Source organism: Notothenia rossii (assembly GCF_949606895.1).
Source record: "Notothenia rossii genome assembly, chromosome: 6".
Lineage (NCBI taxonomy): Eukaryota > Metazoa > Chordata > Actinopteri > Perciformes > Nototheniidae > Notothenia > Notothenia rossii.
This window is the reverse complement of record NC_136909.1, coordinates 83,835,022-83,857,671: the sequence shown is the minus strand read 5'-3', so window position 1 is coordinate 83,857,671 and position 22,650 is coordinate 83,835,022. Positions and strand designations below refer to the sequence as shown.

Genomic DNA, 22,650 nt, shown 5'->3' with positions numbered 1-22,650 from the left:
GGTATACATGAAAAACTGCAGTAAATATTCAAAGAACAGACACTGAACATGTATTGCGTGTGCCAGGAGTGATCCATGTGGGGGGATGGGCACATAAGAGCGGGAAATGTATCAAATTGTTCTGTGTGTGTTTGTGTGTGCCAAGTGTGATTCACATGGGGGGAAGGGCACATTGGGGGGGAAACACATCTAGTGTATGTATGTGTGCAGGGCCGTTTCTTCCTATAGGCGGACTAGGGCCCCCGCGGACACTAGGGAGCCCCCAAGCTGAAAGTATTTCATTATTAACGCGTTAACTTGACAGCCCTAATATATATATATTAGTGTTGCACGGTGTACCGATACTTGAAAGGTACCGCGATACCCTGCCATTAAAAACTTTACGATTCCTCCGTTTCATTAGTATCGGTACTTTAAGAATGACGGGGGAAAGTACTCCGGTGAGAAAGCGCTGTTTTAATAAGAGCCGTGTATTCAGCGCTCTGCTTCCACTCCCTGCACTGCAGCCGTGCCTGCAGTCCCGCCCCTCTCAAGCACGCTCTAAGTGCCTCCCCTCTCTCGTGCACGCGCTAGCTGCCAGAGCATGTGAGAAAGCGAGAAGCATGGCTGCAAGTGGGAGTGCATCTGTCGCTGCGCCTCGGCTTGTTGACAAAAAAGACGCCAGAAGCGAAAAACAAAAAAGTTGTTTTTAATACAAATTTTAGTCATTTATTCTATTTATTGTTCTCATTATTTAAAAGTTTGTGTAATGGTTCTGGTGTGAAATAAAGCACAATAATTACATTTAAGACTGTTTCCCTTTTTTAAAGAAAAGTATCGAAAAAGAATCGGGATCGCAATTCTTGATTTGGTTTCGGTATCGAAACCAAAATGTTGGTATCGTGACAACACTAATATATATACAGTGGGGCAAAAAAGTATTTAGTCAGCCACCAATTGTGCAAGTTCTCCCACTTAAAAAGATGAGAGGCCTGTAATTTTCATCCTAGGTATACCTCAACTATGAGAGACAAAATGAGAACAAAAAATCCAGAAAATCACATTGTCTGATTTTTAAATAATTTATTTGCAAATTATGGTGGAAAATAAGTATTTGGTCAAAAACAAAAGTTCATCTCAATACTTTGTTATATACCCTTTGTTGGAGAGGTCAAACGTTTTCTGTAAGTCTTCAAAAGGTTTTCACACACTGTTGTTGGTATTTTGGTCCATTCCTCCATGCAGATCTCCTCTAGAGCAGTGATGTTTTGGGGCTGTTGCTGGGCAACACGGACTTTCAACTCCCTCCAAAGATTTTCTATGGGGTTGAGATCTGGAGACTGGCTAGGCAACTCCAGGACCTTGAAATGCTTCTTACGAAGCCACTCCTTCGTTGCCCGGGCGGTGTGTTTGGGATCATTGTCATGCTGAAAGACCCAGCCACGTTTCATCTTCAATGCCCTTGCTGATGGAAGGAGGTTGTCCCTCAAAATCTCACGATACATGGCCCCATTCATTCTTTCCTTTACACGGATCAGTCGTCCTGGTCCCTTTGCAGAAAAACAGCCCCAAAGCATGATGTTTCCACCCCCATGTTTCACAGTAGGTGTTCTTTGGATGCAACTCAGCATTCTTTCTCCTCCAAACACGTCTAGTTGAGTTTTTACCAAAAAGTTCTATTTTGGTTTCATCTGACCATATGACATTCTCCCAATCCTCTTCTGGATCATCTAAATGCTCTCTAGCAAACTTCAGACGGCCTGGACATGTGCTGGCTTAAGCAGGGGGACACGTCTGGCACTGCAGGATTTGAGTCCCTGGCGGCGTAGTGTGTTACTGATGGTAGCCTTTGTTACTTTGGTCCCAGCTCTCTGCAGGTCATTGACTAGGTCCCACCGTGTGGTTCTGGGACTTTTGCTCACTGTTCTTGTTTCTCATTTTGACCCCACGGGGTGAGATCTTGCGTGGAGCCCCAGATCGAGGGAGATTATCAGTGGTCTTGTATGTCTTTCTTTTTCTAATTATTGCTCCCACAGTTGATTTCTTCACACCAAGCTGCTTACCTATTGCAGATTCAGTCTTCCTAGCCTGGTGCAGGTCTACAATTTAGTTTCTGGTGTCCTTTGACAGCTCTTTGGTCTTGGCCATAGTGGAGTTTGGAGTGTGACTGTTTGAGGTTGTGGACAGGTGTCTTTTATACTGATAACGAGTTCAAACAGGTGCCATTAATACAGTTAACAAGTGGAGGACAGAGGAGGCTCTTAAAGAAGAAGTTACAGGTCTGTGAGAGCCAGAAATCTTGTTTGTTTGTAGATGACCAAATACTTATTTTACACCATAATTTGCAAATAAATTCTTTAAAAATCAGACAATGTGATTTTCTGGATTCTTTTTCTCTTTTTGTCTCTCATCGTTGAGGTATACCAGGATGAAAATTACAGGCCTCTCATCTTTGTAAGTGGGAGAACTTGCACAATTGGTGGCTGACTAAATACTTTTTTGCCCCACTGTATATATATATACGAAAACTAGATATAGGGTCATTTTCTGCACATGTTAATAGCAGTTTCAACTATCTTTTTTGGGAAATTAAAATACTACATATACATAGGTACACATGTACTTGGCAAATGAATAATAATAATAATAATAATAATAATATATGCATAATTGCATATAAACATTGTGAACACTTATTTTCAAGTGACTTTTTTTACATTCATATGTTCACGCTGTGGTTTGGAACTGCTTTTGAATGTTAGTAGGCATTTTGTTATGGAAAATGTTGTGCTTAATCAGTACTGTTTTAAGCTGTAATATCTCAACACATTTGAATAGATTGAGTTTTTTTAAATATGGGAGTTGTGTGTTCATATTTACCAACACCACAGACTATTCGTAATACTTTTTTTTGGGATGTTATTATTTTTTGTAGATTTGTTGAGTACGTGTTTCCCCATATTTCGGAGCAGTAGTAAAGGTAAGGGAGTAATAGACTGTTATAAAGAGTATATTTTCTTCAAGAATGTTCTTAGTATGATACAAAATACCTATTGTTTTTGACAGTTTAGTCTGTACATCATTTATATGGTGCTTCCAATTGAGTTTTTCGTCAACAAGCAGTCCTAAAAATGTACATGCACCAACTTTTTCTATCTCAGTATTGCAAATCCGTATAATGCAGTCATTTCTACGCTCAGACTTTGTATTGAAAAACATGTCATGTGTTTTGGCCACATTAAGGGATAATTTATTAACTGCAAACCAGTTACATACTATTTTTAATTCTGCATTCACAATTTTAACAAGATCGCCAAGATTATGATGGGAGCAGAGAATTCAAAGTTCAGGTTCAGCGTCAATATATTTGGGGAGAATTCAAATGAGCCGTCTTTATTTGTAGACAGCCAAGCTACAAATATTAAATGTTGACCTAAATCAAAATATAATATTATTTTCCAAAGCTTTTTTTGTCTGATGCTTTGATTAATTTTAAACAGACAGTTCAACAAAAGGATACCTAAAAAATGGGCTGACAGCCCAACGACCAACAGCCAATGAGTGACGTCTGAGGAAGATGAAAAATGTTGTGTTTTATATGATCTGGATGGTTACTAATTCCTTTTCTTTATGGCGGGAACACCATGGGTGTTACAAAGTTGACTAAATCATCCACAATTCAATGAAAGTGGTGATCAGCCATTTGATATGTTCAAATGTCTACTGTGAAGGATATCATAAAGCATTAATGCAATCGAATGTAAAACAAAAAAGTTATGATTGATGAAAGTAGTAAATGGGTCAGATTTGACCCGAACACAACAGGAGGGTTAAGTTGGATATGTATTCTCAGAGTTCACACTTTAGACCATGAATTCTAAATTAAGTAAATAGTACATGTTAAAAAACAAGATGGAAAGAAGATCTGTTTCTCACAGCAGCATCAGCCTCTGAGGTTTGTGGTTTTCTGCTTTTTCTGTCGCAAAATTAGACCGACGGCACTTCCTTCCTGTTTTCAAGAAGACTACATGTATTCTTAAGCTGTTAAGCCCCGAGCCTGTTTTTCAGGTCTCAGGCTCGAAAATGACATTCCCAGAACAAATGAACCATAACTTCACTTCTAAAAGGGGAAAATTAATAATCTTTTTTCTCAAAGCAAAGATAAACCTGTGAGTTGGATGTAGAAGAGTCAGAATCAATATAGATGTTTTTTTATTTTAAAGTAAATTCAGAATGAACATAGTAAAACAATGTAAATTATTGTGCCCGTCCAAAAAACAAAAAACATTACTTACAGTGAAAACCACCCTTTGATGATGGGATAGGAGAATCAAAGCTTTAGGAATCCAAACTATAACATATAAGTACCCCGTATCAAGATTGATGCAAAACAAGTGAAGTTTGACCTTTTTAGAGAGATTTAGCAACACATACACTTCTGGGGTCATTTGGGTGGATTTGACCTATTTTGATTGCCAAATACACTGCATGCAAGATAAATGAATACATGATATCGTCACCATTAAACAAAAACATATGCAGAGCGTTTTTAAAAAATATTACATAAAACTATTTATCTTTCATATTTGACTGCATTCACTGCTGAGGTGCTATAATCATGTTTAAGAAATAAAAGCAAATACCATCTTTAAACTTCAGTTTCATAATCCCTCTCTCTCTCTCTCTCTCTCTCTCTCTCTCCTCTCTCTGACACGGACACATCAGTTCCAGTGTGTTAATAAGGGACAAAAGTTCAAAAGAGACAAATGAATACATGATATTGTCCCCATTGAACAAAAACATATGCAAAGCTGTTTTTAAAATTGTATTTCATATTTCACTGCATTCACTGCTGACGTGCTATAATCATGTTTAAGAAATAAAAGCAAGCACCCTCTTTAAGCTTCATTTTCATAATCATTTTCATCGTCTCTCTCTCTGCTCTGACACGGACACATCAGTTTCTCTCTGTTCCTCCACACCCCGAACACCACGACCCCCAGCAGGGCGAGCAGAGCCAGGGATCTCATCACAGCGCCCAACACTTTGATCCAGAGTCCAGAGTCTGCAGGGAGGAACAGAATCATGCGGGCTGCTTTTCCTTCCCCACGGGGGTCCGGGACCTCCATCCTGCACCAGAACCCTCCTCCATATTGCTCTGGATCCCTGAGCAGGACGTCCAGATGAAGCTGCCTCCACTCAGTCCAAGGCCCGGCTCCCAGCCTCCAGCAGCCCCACGAGGACACGACCGGATTCAGAACTTCTTTGATCAACACAGCTTCATATCTTACTCCAGAACTCTCCAGAGGCATCTCTCTGAAGAGTCTGTTTGGAACTGGATAACTTTCTTCCTCACTTACTGGGTTCTCCATCTTGCAGGTGAAGGTCTTCTCTTGTCCATGCCCTTGAGTGATGGGCATGTCTCTCCTCGACTCTTTCCACTCTCCATCCCCGGTCTTCCAGCTGTAAGTGACGGGTTCAGCCCCGGTGGTGTCCCCCTCACAGCTCAGGGTACATTGGTAACTTTCAGGGCTGCATATCAGCGGGGCGATCCATATGTTTGGCTTGGGAACATCTTTGATCACTAAAACGTTGTATGTCACTTTTTGCTGATTTTTGTTAACCTCCACTGAATACACACCCTCTTCCTCTTTGGTCATTTTCTCCATAGCTAAACGTCCAGAGACTATGTCCAGTTTGATGTTGTCTCTGTTATGGGTCAAAGGAAGCAAATCTTTAATCCATTCTGCCAGAATACTATCTTTAAACTTCCACTGGATGATGGTGATCGGATCGGAAGGAGCAGGCCTCAAGTCCAGCGTCACGTGACCGCCTTCCCTGATGAACATCTCAGTAGAAGCAGAGCGAAGAGAGGCCAAAACCAGCACAGAAACCACCAACACTTCCCCCATGTTCACAGCTCAGTGCAGGACTGAGAGAGGATCTGTTTCACCTCAGCATCTGTCTCTCAGTTCTGTGGCTTTCTGAGACCGCTTTGCACATGCTCTTTGTGTCACCATTAGAATGACAGGGTCCTTTTTTTTCTTTTTTTTTAATATTGAAGTTCCTCTTTAGGGCCACGTGGGAAGAAAGTATTAGAGTTGGAAACGTTTTTCAGAGTTCAAACTTAAAACTTTGAATCCTGAACCAAGTAAATAGTACATATTAAATACAAAAACAAGAACTTAATACAAAATGAACAGCGTTAAAGAAAAAGAAACCAACTTGCATTTCAAGTATTTACATTTTTTAAATTAATGAATAGATGTCAATTTATGTTTTTTACTGTTTACATAGATCGTCCCCAGAGACACAGTACACATTGGAATACTATGATTGCATACACGATACAAAATTGGCATCTCAATATCTTATAGAATATATTTATTTTTAACACTACACCTGACATCTTAACTTTAGAGGTAAAGAGGAAAGCACACGAGGTTATGAGGAACACATAAAAAAAAGTGGATTTAAATGTGAAATGACCACATTCACTTTACAGCATTTCCTGCTTTGTGGTAAAACCAGTGTGCAAACTTCTTCCCTCTGTTACAGGGAAATGTGTGTTTGGGTCATTTAACTGATTACAGAATTCTTAGTATCAAAATCCGGACATAGAGAACATGAAAAGAAGAAATAAATAAATATGAATCATCGTAAATTCAACTGGTCCCGTCTGACTTACAAAATATGTCCCACAATGCATTTCACCCTCAGTCTGTAGTGCTGCATGATTACAGCTCAAACACTTATAAGGAATTGAGCAAATGTACTATATTAAACATCTGCTTGCTGTCGCTACATGTGACTCTCTTTGCTCGTCACTTATCGTCGTGTTTAATGAAGATTTTTGTTGTTGCAAGCATTCAATTTAAGGCTGGTGAATGTTTTCTCTCCAGTGTTTTTACTCTTATCATCAAATTCATGCACTAAGAATGCGATAAGCGACAGAAAAACCTGTCTGCTCCCCCCGAACCCTCCTAACCGGCGAGGGGGCACTGAGCATCGCAGCCAGCACATCTGCACCGGGCTGCCGGGTCACCAGGAAGAAACGGTCGGCCTCCTCAGCCAGGGCGGTTCAGTAATGGTTGCGTTGGCCAGCGCCGTCTGAACCCGGGGCGGCAAGTGGCGCAGGAACGTCTCCACAAACAACATCTGGGGATCTTCCCACACCTCATAAGATTCAGCATCTTCTCCATGAGCTGGTACGGCTTGCTGTCCCCCAGACCCTGAATTTCAAAAATCTGGCGAGCCCTCTCCTTAGCAGATAAGCTAAATGTCTTAAGGAGAAGGCTTTAATCGCCTCATATTTGCCATGGTGTGGGGGGTCTGCGATAAATCCAACCAACCTCGATGACGTGGAGCTCCCCAGCGCCGCCACCACGTGAAAATACTTCAGGTCCTCGTCACGGACCTGGCAGCAGGCAAAGTGCGCCTCAACGTGTGCGAACCAAGCCGCAGCAGCATGTTCCCAAAACTCCGGCAGTCTAACATAAACATCGCGATCAGCCATGTTCACTAAGTTTTCGGAATCTATCTCGAAAACGTCAGGGTCACCAGTGTAGAGCCGATGAATGGGGGTCGGAGGCGGCGTGTTGAGTATACACAGAAAGGTAGGAACAACTTCATTACATGCTACTCAAGCTAGAATGATAAGGTTCAAACCCCCCTGCAGTCAGCATGTCGTTGAGTCCCTGAGACACTTCACCCCAAATTGCTCCTGTGGGGATTGCCCACAGTATTGAGTATGTAAGTTGCTTTGGATAAAAGCGTCTAACATGTAACATGTAATGTATTCTTTAGAAGTAAAATATAGCAGGTTTATGAAAGAAGGGAAGTTTTTGTCTTCTATATGTACTTTAAAAAATATATATAAATATTATTAAGATCACAACTGAGAGACTCAGGACTGCATGTCAGCAACCCTCACTGCCGGCTTGGGAACATGTTTAATCATTTCAGCTTTAAATGTCTCACTTTAGACCTTGTTGTTGATCTCCACTGAATACACACCCTCCTCATCTTTAGTCATTTTCTCCATAGCTAAACGTCCAGAGACTTTGTCCAGTAAGAAGTTGTCTCCAGTGGCGGCCGGCCCATAGGGGCGCTAGGGGCGCCGCCCCACCTCTTCCCACATACAAAAAAAAAAATGAAAAAAAATATTAAATTAAAAAATATATATTAAAAAATATATATATTTCAAAAATATATATATTTTATATTTTTAATTTTTAATGAACAAAGTAAATATCATACAATTGGTATCAGTAAAATGTATAATCTTCAATAAAATCTTGTTTAAAATTGTGTTACGATGTCTAAAGTTACTGATAAGTCACATGTTTCCTGCCTGGCCTTGCCCTTGGCATTAGTTTATCATTACGGGGCGCTGCCCCCGAGCCAAACAGCAGCAACCAGCACGTTGCAAAAGTCTCAATAGTAAACTGTGCCGCCGAAATATAATTTCAGCCAATCAGCGCCGTCAAATATTTTGGTCACGAGAGCGCTCACGTTGGCGCCCACGTTGCTTACGTGCATTGACGTGAGTTGTTTTTTAGACTCGTGAGGAAATGGGGTAGTATCTATAGTAACGCAGTGTAGGCGGAGCCGTGACGTCATCTTCAATGAGCTACCCAGAAAAACAACACAGCCGTTAGCTGTTAGCACTCAGAGCTCACAGCCAGGGGCGTAGCTGGGGGGGGGGAGGTTAGGATGATTCCAAGGGCCCAGCACTGGGGGGGGGGCCCAGAGAACACTATTATTATCTTTTTATTAATATGGTTTTATTATTATCCTAAAGTAAGTTAATGTAAATGACTCAGAAGTATAATTGCCTGTATTAAAAAAAAACGTCCCAAAAGAAACAAACAGGTGCTTGTTACTCTGTTTGACAGAATGAGCACCCCTCCCTTCATTCATTGCATGGTATGGGCGCCTGAGCAATGGAGCAAGCGGAGCAGGTGCATCCCCACAATTGACCTTGGGGGAGCAAACGTGTGCTTTTGCACCCCCACTTTTTGATCATATGAAAAATATGACATTTCCCCCCCAATATATCACTGTAAACATAAGTGTGTAATTTCAATCGAATTAATAATACGCAATGAAAGAACTTGTGCTGATTATAGACACTTAATAGCGAGTTTTTAAGTTTCCAAAGATTGTGACCCCCCCCCGCATTTCGCTCACAATGGTTTGATCAACTGCCTCCCACCCACAGCAGTCCTGATGCAGGTAGGCTGAGTGTAAATCACCGCGAACAGTCTGTCATTGGTGGCAGACCTTTTCAGTAAGTTGTTCAAACAAAGAATATGTTAGACATGTCTTTACTTCTACCACTCAATACAATAAAACACATTTATAATCATCACCTTCTCTTCATTTTCGCTGCATTGAATTACAGGTCACTCTTTATGTTAGCTAGCGGTTAGCTGACGTTTGCTAGCTAGCTAGTAACATCAACCAGTGTGTGTGTTTGACTAGCTAGCTACCTGGTAGATCGAAGCCCATTAGAGTTTGAGTTTATTAGGATCCCCATTAGCTGTTGCATGACAACAACTAGTCTTCCTGGGGTCCACACAAAACATAAAACATTGCATTCGACAAGACTTTTACAGAACAGTAAATACAAAATAAAAAACTTTTCCGAAGTCCATTTTCCTTCAAGCATTGACTTTCATATTTTCCATCGTATACCACTTATTTTCTGATTTCATTTCATTGGAAAGAAAATAATGATAATAAAATAAGAATAAAGTACTTATATCTATCTGCATTTACAGATGCCAGCCTTCAATTCTCTTAAGGTACAACTACCTGAAATGAAAATAAAAGAAGAATGAATTATAGAATGATAGAAGATAATATGATAGAAGCCCATCTCCTACTGTAACTAACCTGCACACTGTGTGTGTGTGTGTGTGTGTGTGTGTGTGTGTGTGTGTGTGTGTGTGTGTGTGTGTGTGTGTGTGTGTGTGTGTGTGTGTGTGTGTGTGTGTGTGTGTGTGTGTGTGTGTGTGTGTGTGTGTGTGTGTGTGTGTGTGTGTGTGTGTGTGTGTGTGTGTGTGTGTGTGTGTGTGTGTGTGTGTGTGTGTGTGTGTGTGTGTGTGTGTGTGTGTGTGTGTCTGTAGCCAGCCAGCCAACCAGGTAGAACATGGCAGAAAAAATAAAAAATCATGTATTCAACCCAGTTCAGTGTATTCATACGTGTATTGCTCTCCTGTGTAGAATGATGTGGTGGTGACAGTGCAGACTCAGGGAGGAGGCAGAGAAGGAGAGAAAGAGACACAAGAGTTACAGGTAATGGAAATATCAGTCAGCTTAAAGTGTAGGATAACATAACAAATTAAGACACAAATACTTGGATAATATATTCCCCCCTCTCTCCCTTTCTTTACAGAGTAGCATAACGATTGTGTATTCAAACCAGTTCAGTGTACTCATAAGTGTATTGCTCTCCTTAATGTAGAATGATGTGGTGACTGTGCAGACTCAGGGAGGAGGCAGAGGAAGTGAGAAAGAGACCTAGGATAACATCCCTAGTCAAAAAATGCTATAGGAATCTCTATACGTTTTTGGAACCCTATAGGAATCCTTTAGGATCCCATAGGATTTTGAGACAGTTCTGTGCTCTATATTGCAGGAAATTGCACGTACAGGTGTTCATTAAATTAAAACAATTCTGCCATGGAGGTGGTCGTGCCTGACCCACTCCAAACCACCCCTTGCCTGCCAGTTACTAATCTTGCACCCCCACTTTCAACTATAACTAGGCTGCACAGCAGTGCACCAGCAGCTTGCAGCTTGAACAGACTGACAGGAAAATGTCCTCTACAGCTCATGAATCAGGAGCTCAGAAACGAAAGAAAAAACGTCAGCAAGAGGAAAATAATAAAAGAGGTCGACAGATAGTCACCAAGTATTTTCACAAGAAAGGTATTTATTCACAGAACTTGTTTTGAAGCCCATAACAGCTTAGCCAACATTTTGTGGCTGACGTTAGCTACCTGTTGCTATCAAAAATTAGATGAGTGTCGATGAGCCCAGTGAATTTGTATCCAGCAGCTATGCCCTTTTGCTATGGCTAGCTAACCTAACCTGTATAATGTTACATGCTAATCACATCTGCTCTAATGCACAGATGCGGCTTCAGGATCAGTACCCCTTCCCTCGGGCCTGTTCCCAGTTGAAGGAGAGGGAGGTAAAGCAGCAGGGCTTGGGGTTAACAAACAGATTTTAAATATGCTTACCATGCATTGAATACAACTTTAGGTAATATTCACATTTAGTTACTCTAGTTCTTCCAGTAATTGCAATACCATTGACCACTGGCACATTAAATTGAGGTTGTTACAGTAGCTATAGCTAGATTTGAGCAATTGAAAAATATCTATACAAATGATTATTATTATTATTATTATTATTATTATTATAACAATTAAGAGATAGCTCGAGCTGTACTGTGTTATTACTATTATAGGGCATTTTATAAATTATGTACACTATGGATACTCTAGAGCACTGGTTCTCAACGGGGGCGGTACCGCCCCCCAGGGGGCGTTCAGAGAACATCGGGGGGCGCTGGAAGCAATATTTTTGAAAGGGGGGCGTTGAGGTGTTCTTGGGGGGCGTTCACGCATAATGTCTTTTTGTCATGAAAAACGCTAGCCACAGTGTCTTTTCCTGTACAAAAAGCAGCTGTCAGCATCTTTTGTTGCTATAGTAAACCACAACTCTGCTTGCGATTGGTCAGCTGTCAGCAGTGTTATTACGGGTACGTTCGTAAATGCACGAACGGTCAGTCCGCTCGGACAACCCGTCTGTTCCGCCAGAGCACCCAGCTGTGAGTGCTCAGAGCGCAGCGCTCTGGACTGTGGAACGGGGACGCTCGGAGCGCTCTGAGCGCATTTACGAACGTACCCTACAAAAAGCAGCCGGGAGCGGACCGGAAGTCGTTGTAATTTTGGGATCGCGACTGTTAATAATCTGTGTCACTTTGTTAAATTTTGATATGTTTTGATATGACAAATTCCACTAACAGATTCGAACTAAGTGGTCAGTTTATGAAAATAATACCCGTTTCTATGTCTGCTACGACATGGAAGAGCTGGCTAGCCAGGCTGCTCCACACAGAGCTCTGTTTGTTCAAAATTACATCGACTTCCGGTCTGCTCACGGCACGATGTCTTGTCATGTCACCAGCTAGCCCTCTAGCGTTTGCCGCCATATCGTGACACTACCCCCCCCCCCCCCCCCCTAAATATTAGCATCATAAAACAACAAAAATCATATCACATCAGCAAAAAAAGATAAAATGCAGACAGTACTCTATTGAATATCTTAGCTATGGCTTCATACCGTCTCCTACCAATGTACAACTCCCAATGTGTTTACTTTGCGAACATGTATTTTCCAATGAGGGAATGAAACCCTCACGTTTAAAGGGGCACCTTACCAAGATCCACCCGGATAAGGCAGATAAGGAGCGTCCGTTCTTCCAGGCCCTCAAAGAGAAACATGGTAGGAGCACCATCAGCAGTCTCTTCGCTAGGAAGACCACCCAGACTGACAGCGGGCTAATAGCGTCATATAACATCTCCTTGCTGATAGCCAAATGTGGGCAGCCGTTCACAATCGGAGAGAAGTTGGTACTCCCTGCCATCAAAGAGGTCATATCTACTGTGATGGAGCGTGATCCCACACAGGTGCTGAAATCCATCCCACTCAGTAATGACACCGTAGCACGCAGGATTGATGAAATGGGCGCTGATACAGAGGAGCAGCTGTGTGCCATCCTGCGGGAAACTCCATTCAGCCTTCAGCTGGATGAGACAACCACTTCTGACAACAATGTTCTGTTGATGGCCTATGTCTGCTATAGCACCTCCAACAGTCAGGAGATGGCTGAGGAATTTTTATTTTCCAAATATCTGGTCACAGACACCAAGGGCCAGACCATTTTTAATGCACTGGATGCTTATCTACAGGAGAAGTCAATCCCGATCAACAACATCCTCGCATGTGCTACTGACGGTGCCCCTTCCATGGTTGGCAGGTACCGTGGCTTCACCACTCTGCTGAAGGAGCAGGTCCTGCATGTCCTCACAGTCCACTGTTTCTTGCACCGCCACAACCTTGTGGCCAAATCTAAAAGTCCACCTCTCCAGGAGTCTCTCAATGTTGCAGTAAAGGCAATAAACAAAATAAAAGCCCACGCCCTGAATAACAGATTGTTCCGACAGCTGTGTCAGGAAAATGATGAGACCTTTGAGCGTCTTCTTCTCCACACTGATGTCCGCTGGCTCTCAAAAGGAAACTGCCTTGCTCGTTTTTGTGAGCTGTTTGACAGCATCGTGGAGTTCCTGGAGGAGGTGGATGCAGCTCTCGGGGAAGAGGTGTCATCCAGCCGCTGCGACATCATGTACCTCGCAGACTTCTTTGGCAAAATGAATGAAGTCACGCTGAAGCTCCAAGGAAAAGGAGTTACTCTGATCCAGAGCAAGGCGGTCATCCACAGTCTCACCTCCAGGCTGGATCTATACCGGCATAGGCAGGAGGCAGTTTGCTCATTTCCCGCTGTTGACCAAGGTGATCTAGCCTAGGCTACTAAATAATGATAATAATAAATAATACATGTAATAAATGTAGGCTACTCTATGCAACACTATATTTGTGTTCCTGGTTAGTATAAATAACTTATGTTCTGAATGTATTGTGAGAATAAAGAAACATCAATTAGTAAACTAATTAGCAATAAAATAACCAGTTTAAAATCGGATGGTAACATTCTGCACCGATAACAATTTCCTGGTTATACTCATTGCAGGTGTCTGAGGCTCTTACCGATGAGCGCCTCCTCATTTACACAGACCACCTGAGGATGGTGAATGCCGACTTGAAGATCCGCTTCAGAAATCTTTTGGACCTCGATGTTCCCACCTGGGTGGTGCAGCCCTTTCAGGCGGACGTGGCGGAATGCGAGCCAGCAATACAGGAGCATCTCATCGACATCCAGAGTGACGATGAGGCCCAGGCTATTTTCCGCACCTCTGGCTGGGGCAACATGTGGGTCAAATACTCTCAGCATTACCCGGCTCTCTGGGAGAAAGCGAGGCTGCTTCTTCTGGCTTTCCCAACCACATACCTCGTGGAGCAGGGATTCAGCCAGGTCCTCCACATGCAGTCCAAGTACCGCAATCGCTTGAACTTGACGGCCTCAGGTGCACTGCGACTGAAACTAAGTTCTCTGCAACCCGCAGTGAAGAAACTGGCGGAGAACCAACAAGCGCAGGGCTCACACTAACCTTCCCCCCCCCCACAATTTGGCGAAATGCAACACCTTTCCGACCTGTTAGTTCTGTAGGCCTAATGTACAGTTTTGTAGCCTACTGTTTGTTCTGCACTGGACATGTGTGAAATTGCTGCTATTCCGTAGCAGTCTGTTTGTATTCTCTGCTCTTGTCTGAGTTTGTTTAACACTCATAAATATCATTTTTATTCACATTCACATGGCTTTTCTGCTCTCTGGTAAACTAATGATAATGATATTCCAACTGCCCAATTAAATCAAATCTATTATTTGGCATTCAGTGACATGCTTTTTAAATGATATAACACAGAATATTAGTCAACATTAATATTCAGGGAAGAAAATAAGTCTACTTTTTTTGATGGGGGGCGGTAAGAGACCTGGATAATGGACAGGGGGGCGCTGGCCCAAAAAAGGTTGAGAACCCCTGCTCTAGAGCCAGGGCCTTCGAGCAAGGCAGCCAACGAGGAGAGCAGAGGTGAAGAGGCAGAGGTACCAGTACAAGAAGAGGTCGAGGACCATGAAAGCAGCACAGATGAGGAGGAAGCAGCTATGGACAGTCAATGTCAGGGACAAAGTGAGGCTCCGACACAGGATGCCACAGATACTGAGCCACCTGTAGTGGTGTCTGAGGTAGAAGATCTGCTATCACTTGACCCAGGGTTGTTCCCAGCTAGGATGAGTGACAAGGACAGGGCAACTATTGTAAAGAAATTAGCAATGCGAGAAACAGATCAAGAAATTCCACATGATTCAAAGGGAAAGAGATTTCCAGATTACTTGAAATACACCAAAGCAGATAAGGGTAGGGGAAAAGTGAAAAGGGACTGGTTGATTCACAGTGAAAGTGCAAATGCACTGTTCTGCATACCATGTGTTCTTTTCTCCAAGGAGCAAAAAATACCCTCTCTTAGTGCTTTGAGTAGTGACCAGGGATACAAGATGTGTGACGTCGAGTGGCGTCGCATGTATGATAAATTCCCAAGCCATGAAACAAGTAGGAATCACAGGGACTGTTATTTGCGATGGAAACACCTACAGTGTTCGGTTATGACTGCATGTGGCGTTGATCATCAGTTGCAGAGAGAGCTACAGTCTGAAATTGAGAAAAACAAAGCTATCTTGCAGAGACTCCTTGATGTCACTCTGCACTTGGCAACGAGGAATTTAGCTTTCCGAGGTAAAACGCATGCTTTGGGCGATGTCCACAATGGAAATTTTGTAGGTACGCTAGAACTTTTGTCACGATATGATCCACTCTTGAAAGACCACTTAGACAAAATCAGGACATCCAAAAAAGGAAGCCAGCTAACTCATTATCTGAGCCCAGACATCCAGAACGAGTTTATTGAATTGTGTGGGGGAAAGGTTTTAAAAACCATTCTGACGGAAAGGGAGGATGCCATATACTATGGAATCATTTGTGATGCAACGCCTGACATTTCCCACACCGAGCAAAATGTTGTGCTCATAAGATATGTACATTATAATGAAGACACAGGCGAATGGGAGATCACTGAAAGATTTATTGAATTCAAAGATTTCAACGGAAAAACAGGATGTGAAATAGCAGGCATGATGGAGAGTGTGCTTCTGGATCTAGGGATAGACATTAGTGATTGCAGGGGGCAAGGGTATGATAATGGGGCGAATATGTCAGGGAAAATCAAGGGAGTCCAAGCACAAATACTGAAAAAGAATAATCTTGCTACTTTCTCACCTTGTGCCTCCCACACGTTGAATCTGGTAGGCGTGCATGCTGCAGAATCGAGCCCTGAAGTATCCAACTTTTTTGGTTACATTAACCGCCTCTACACATTTGTAAGTGCCAGTCCATCTCGTTGGTCTATATACAAAAAGAAAACAGGTTGCTCTGTACATAGGCTATCTGACACTCGCTGGAGTGCGAGAATTGATGCTGTGAAACCTGTAGCAAAGCACCTACCTGGTGTCATTGAAGCCCTTGCTACCATACTGAGCTCATGCAGTCTCACAGGTGAGGCCAGATCTGAAGCTGTTGGTCTGAGGAACTACCTCATGTCATTTGATGCCATTGTCCTTCTCACCATTTGGGTGAAAGTATTGCAATCTATTGATGACAGAAATGTGATACTCCAGTCAGGGAAAATCTCAATAGAGGTGGAGGCAGGTAATGTTGCTGCACTAAGAGATGAGATGCAGACTCTCAGAAATGGATGAGGCATCAATGGTAGCTAAGGAAATGGAGGTTCCACCTCATTTCAAAAAAGAACTTTGCCGTGAGAGGAGGAGGAAGAGGTTTCATGATGAAACTGCTGAAGGAACAGGTCAGGAGGATAGGCCAGAAACAACATTCCGTAACACTGTGTTTCTCACTGCCATGGACCAGATCATAAGTGACTTGGACACTCGGTTCCAAACCACAGCAAATATTGTTGAAGAATTTGCTGCCATACTTAAAATTGGGAAGTTGAGTGACAGTGTCATGGCTTCTGTGTGTCAGCCACTGAGGGAGAAATACTCACAGGATCTCACAGATCAGTTTGAGAGTGAGATAAGGCATCTCAATAAAATATTTTCTGCCACTTTCCCCCCTGATTGTAGCTCTCTTGATCTACTGAATGCAATATACAAGATGGAACTCCAGAGCATTTTTGGAGACGTTTGCATTGCCCTCAGAATTTTCTTGACGCTCCCAGTTACCGTAGCTGGTGGTGAGAGATCATTTAGTAAGTTGAAACTTATCAAGAGCTATTTAAGATCTACCATGTCGCAAGAGAGGTTGAACAGCCTTGAAATGTTATCGATTGAAAGCAAGCTGGCTCTGTCACTTGATTTCAAAGAGCTCGTAAAAGATTTTGCCACCAAGAAGGTCCGGCGATTGGCGTTCGGGATTTAGGAATAAAAATCCAGTCTATGACAGGATTGTGGGATGTTTCCCTATAGTAAGCTGACAGGCTACAGCCCACATTGTGAACAATTACTATCTGATGCATAGTCCTCTCGCACTACATTTTTCATTGTTTGCTGTAAGTGTGTTCATGTCCTGAGAGTTTATTGTTTTATAATTATGTTCAAATCTTCAGTTAATTTATACTTTTGTCCTTGTGTTGTTCAAATCTTAATTTAATAAGTCAAAGAATGTTGAGATTTTTTGTTTGTTCATTCCTGTATTGGGTGTAATTTTCAATTAAATAGACAGAAGATAAAGTTGATAGTCAGTGCATGTTGATTTCTTGCAGTCCATTACAGTTCATTAACTTCAACAGGGTTTTCGAGGTTGGGTTTCATCGTGTCGTTTTGGGGGTGGACGCAAGGTTCTGACCCCACCAGTATCCAAGAATCCTGAATTGTCCCCACCAATAACTCAACACTTGTCACTCGCGCCTCCTCGAATTACTTGCGCGTGTAACAGGTAGGGCTTTAGCACTCTGCTGAGAAAGGCAGCAACCCGGCCACTACAGCAAAAAAGCTAGTGCTCTGCCCGCGACAGTTCAAAATCTGCTTCGTAAAAGGTATATCCAAGCAGGGAACGATTGTATACTACAGAGCACATCAAAATGTAAGTGTCTGTCAACCTAATAGTGTGCTTGAGTAGACTATTTGTGTTAGAGATGGGATTACAGAGAGACAGGACAAGTAACAGCTTTTGTATGTTGAGTATCAGAAAACATTGTCACAAGAATAGGGGAAAATATGCCTAGCTAGTGCAACTCAAGGTTGTTTGGTAGACTATTGCATTGGTCCATTCATTGAAGATGAACGCAATGCGACATCCTGAACTGGTGCTGAACTGCTGATCCGAATGTATAGGTAAAAACCATATTATGCGTTTTCATCAATAAATAAATGGCCACATTTTTTTTAGCGTGCGCGCTAATGCGCACTCGCATGGATTGGGGGCCCACAAATAGATTCTTTCATGGGGCCCAGAATTTCCAGCTACGCCCCTGCTCACAGCTCTTCATATCTGTTCAGAAACTAGACAAAAGTTAAACAAGTGCAAACCACATACTGTCTGTGTCATGGCGAATACAGTCGCTGGTTTATTTATGTCTGTATAGGCCGTTGTTGTGAGTGTGGACGGTCGGAGCATTTACAACGTTAGCTTAGCCAAATCTCCATTAGAAAACACGCATTTTAAAAGGTTTTTCGCCTGCCGTCTGTCTGCAGACTTGTCAAAGCCTTAATACATGGTTTTTACTATCCGGTATCAGTATGTTGTTACTTCGGCATCATTTTGAAACGTGTATTACAATTAAAGCACGGTCAAATATGTTCATCTTGTTGTAGTTGTAGCCCCCTTGACAGCGATTCTCTCTCTAGTTTAGACTGCGGTCAAGCCAGCCTCCGCTCGGAAAAACCTAGTCAAGCCAGCCCTCACGTTATATTGCGGTGCACAAATATCCTATGCATTACGGTAGAGTAAAAAAAAAATCCTCCCTCTGTGTTTCGATGAGAATAAAAACAAAACTGTCCAGTATCAAAGACTCATTTCACTTCAGGGTGATAGCAGGACATCCCATCTTGTCACTCAGAAAAAATTAGGACATTCTGATGTACAGTTTCAAAATAAAAGACCTTTGGGGACAGGGATGATAGCTCATATATGAGATTTCAAAAGTCTTTTATTTTGAAACTGTACCTCAGAATGTCCTGATTTTTTCTGAGTGACTACATGGGGTGTCCTGCTATCACCCTGAAGTGAAATGAGTCTTTGATACTGGACAGTTTTTGTTTTATCCTCATCTAAACACAGAGGGATGATTTTTTTTTTATTCTACCGTAATGCATAGGATATTCGCGCACCGCAATATCACGTGAGGGCTGGGCCGAGTGGAGGCTGGCTTGATCGCAGTTAGTTTAGCATACTCAGCCCGACTCAGCCTGGTTGTTCCTGGCCCTAGAACCACGATTTTATGGGGCCATTACATCACCAGAAGTCCCAATGTAAGGGGTCATTTCTCCCCAAAAAAATGTTTTACTCACTATATCAACAGCCCCACCAAAAATATTTTACACCAGCCGCCACTGGTTGTCTCTGTTATGGGTCAAATCAACAGGAGGCTCATCAAGAACAAAAATCTGGGTGATAAGGTGAACATGAACTCACACAAAGCCATTTTAAAAAGCAATGAAAGATTTTTTTTAATTTCAGATTTGATTGCCAAATACACTGCATGCAAGATAAATGAATACATGATATCGTTACCATCGAACAAAAACGCATGCAAAGCCGTAATAGTACATAAAATAATATAATGTAAGACAACTTTATTTCATATTTGACTGCATTCACTGCTGACGTGCTTGAAACTTGTTGAAGAAATAAAAGTGACAACCTCTTTCAACTTCAGTCTCATCATCTCTCTCTCTCTCTCTCTCTCTCTCTCCTCTCTCTGACACGGACACATCAGTTCCAGTGTGTTAATAAGGGACAAAAGTTCAAAAGAGACGAATGAATACATGATATTGTCCCCATTGAACAAAAACATATGCAAAGCTGTTTTACAATTGTATTTCATATTTGACTGCATTCGCTGCTGACGTGCTTGAATAAGAAATAAAAGCGAACACCCTCTTTAAGCTTCATTTTCATAATCATAATAACATCCAGATGAAGCTGCCTCCACTCAGTCCAAGGCCCGGCTGCCAGCCTCCAGCAGCCCCACGAAGACACGACCGGATTCAGAACTTCTTTGATCAACACAGCTTCATATCTCACTCAAGAACTCTCAGGCAAGAGTCTGTTTGGAAGTGGGTCACTTTCTTCCTCACTTACTGGGTTCTCCATCTTGCAGGTGAAGGTCTTCACGTCCCCATGCTCTTTCTTGGTGATGGGCATGTCTCTCCTCGACTCTTTCCACTCTCCATCCCCGGTCTTCCAGCTGTAAGTGACGGGTTCAGCCCCGGTGGTGTCCCCCTCACAGCTCAGGATACATTTGTCACTTTCATCGCTGCATATCAGCGGGGAGACCCATATCTCCGGCTTGGGAACATCTTTGATCACTAAAACGTTGTATGTCACTCTTTGCACGTTTTTGTTAACCTCCACTGAATACACACCCTCTTCCTCTTTGGTCATTTTCTCCATAGATAAACGTCCAGAGACTATGTCCAGTTTGATGTTGTCTCTGTTATGGGTCAAAGGAAGCACAGCTTTAATCCATTCTGCCAGAATACTCTCTTGAAACTTCCACTGGATGATGGTGATCGGATCGGAAGGAGCAGGCCTCAAGTCCAGCGTCACGTGACCGCCTTCCCTGATGAACATCTCAGTAGAAGCAGAGCGAAGGGAGGCCAAAACCAGCAGAGAAACCACCAACACTTCCCCCATGTTCACAGCTCAGTGCAGGACTGAGAGAGGATCTGTTTCACCTCAGCATCAGCCTCTCAGTTCTGTGGCTTTCTGCTTTTTGTGTCACCTGACATTATTTCCCATTTCTTTTTTAGAATATTGAACTTCCTCATTAGAAGAAGATGATGAGGGCCGCATGAGAGAGAAGTGTTTAAGTTGGATATGTATTCTCGGAGTTCATACTTTAAACTGTGAATTCTAAATTAAGTAAATAGTACATATTAAAAAAACAAGACTGAAGGAAGATCTGTTTATTGTGAAAGGGTATTTGAGTTGGAAATGTAGTCAAACTGAAAGAATATCTGATTTTGAGTCAGTCTCTCAGTTCTGTCGTTTCCTGCTTTTGCTGTTACGAAATTAGGCTGAGGCACTTCCTTTCTTTAAGAAAACTAAATCTATTTAGGGAAGCGTGTGGCGCAGTGAATAGTGCGTTGGTGTTCCGATCAGGGGAGCACAGGTTCAAACCCCCCTGCAGTCAGCATGTCGTTGTGTCCCTGGGCGAGACCTTTCACCCCAAATTGCTCCTGTGGGGATTGTCCACAGTATTGAGTATGTAAGTTGCTTTGGACAAAAGCGTCTAATATGTAATGTAATGTATTCTTTAGAAGTCAAATATAGCAGGTTTATGAAAGAAGGGACGTTTTCTGTCTTCTAAATGTACTTTAAAAAATATATATAAATATGAATAAGATCACAACTGAGAGACTCAGGATTGCATGTCAGCGACCCTCACTGCCGGCTTGGGAACATGTTTAATCATTTCAGCTTTAAATGTCTCACTTTAGACCTTGTTGTTGATCTCCACTGAATACACACCCTCCTCATCTTTAGTCATTTTCTCCATAGCTAAACGTCCAGAGACTTTGTCCAGTAAGATGTTGTCTCTGTTATGGGTCAAATCAACAGGAGGCTCATCAAGAACAAACATCTTGGTGATAAGGTGAACATGAACTCAGGCAAAGCAGTTTTAAAAAGCAATGAAAGATTTTTTTTTATTTCAGATTTGATTGCCAAATACACTGCATGCAAGAAAAATGAAAACATGATATCGTCACCATTGAACAAAAACATGTGCAAAGCTGTTTTAAAAGTAATACATCAAACTATTTTATTTCATATTTGAATGCATTCACTGCTGACGTGCTATAATCATGTTTAAGAAATAAAAGCAAGCACCCTCTTTAAGCTTCATTTTCATCGTCTCTCTCTCTGCTCTGACACGGACACATCAGTCTCCTGAGAGTCTCTCTGCTCCTCCACACCGCGAACACCACGACCCCCAGCAGGGCGAGGAGAGCCAGGGATCTCATCACAGCGCCCAACACTTTGATCCAGAGTCCAGAGTCTGCAGGGAGGAACAGAATCATGCGGGCTGCTTTTTCTTCCCCACGGGGGTCCGGGACCTCCATCCTGCACCAGAACCCTCCTCCATCAAGGTGTCCGCGGGGTCTTAAAAAGTATTAAAAGTTGATAAATCAATTTAGCGAAAATTAAGGCTATTAAAAAGTATTAAAAAGTATTAAACGGCATTTTCCAAGGTATTAAGAAGGTTCACAGTAACGACAACATGAAACACCCTTTAATTTACTGAAACGACATGTCGGGAAACCCTACAAGGCGGCCCCATGCATAGCGCGCCGTAAAATGCTGCTTATTATTTTAAGTTTCGTTGCCTCGCTCCGCTCTGTGTGTGTGTGGGGGAGGGGGGAATAAACGACTACGGTAACGGGTCCCAAGGTGGGTAGACCGGCATACGCAACGCTCTGGGGGTCTAACGGCTCCGTGTGTGCCCTATATGATCATTTTCTGATAACGATGAAAGAGCCCGCCTCCCTCTCCCCACGTCTCCTGCTGCTGCTGGGCTGTCAGAAGAGGGGGAGAAAAAGAGAGGCGGTCACCGTATATTAAATATTATTATATTATTATACAGAGAACAGAGTCATTATCAATTTGTTTTAAAGCTCAATAAATAACAAAGAAGACCTCTGACCGGCACTTTCCTAATTTTGTACGGAAGATGTAA

The 22,650-nt window shown here is 42.4% G+C and overlaps 2 protein-coding genes across 2 annotated transcripts; both read right to left on the bottom strand.

Moving 5' to 3' along the window:
* Positions 1 to 3,585: 3,585 nt before the first annotated feature.
* On the bottom strand, positions 3,586 to 8,004 carry LOC307043218 (uncharacterized protein). Its single transcript, XM_079687534.1, has one exon. It carries the CDS (start codon positions 5,889 to 5,891, stop codon positions 4,878 to 4,880), a length of 1,014 nt encoding a protein of 337 aa, XP_079543660.1. The 5' UTR covers positions 5,892 to 8,004; the 3' UTR covers positions 3,586 to 4,877.
* Positions 8,005 to 19,994: 11,990 nt separating this feature from the next.
* On the bottom strand, positions 19,995 to 20,606 carry LOC307044670 (CD48 antigen-like; the record flags this gene model as incomplete). The annotated part of the gene is made up of 1 exon (XM_079689981.1): positions 19,995 to 20,606. One exon carries the CDS (start codon positions 20,604 to 20,606, stop codon positions 19,995 to 19,997), a length of 612 nt encoding a protein of 203 aa, XP_079546107.1.
* Positions 20,607 to 22,650: the final 2,044 nt, after the last annotated feature.

What these genes read in the sequence shown, in the direction of transcription:
- LOC307043218 (XM_079687534.1), bottom strand. Translation starts at nt 5,891, where the DNA reads ATGGGGGAAGTGTTGGTGGTTTCTGTGCTGGTTTTGGCCTCTCTTCGC.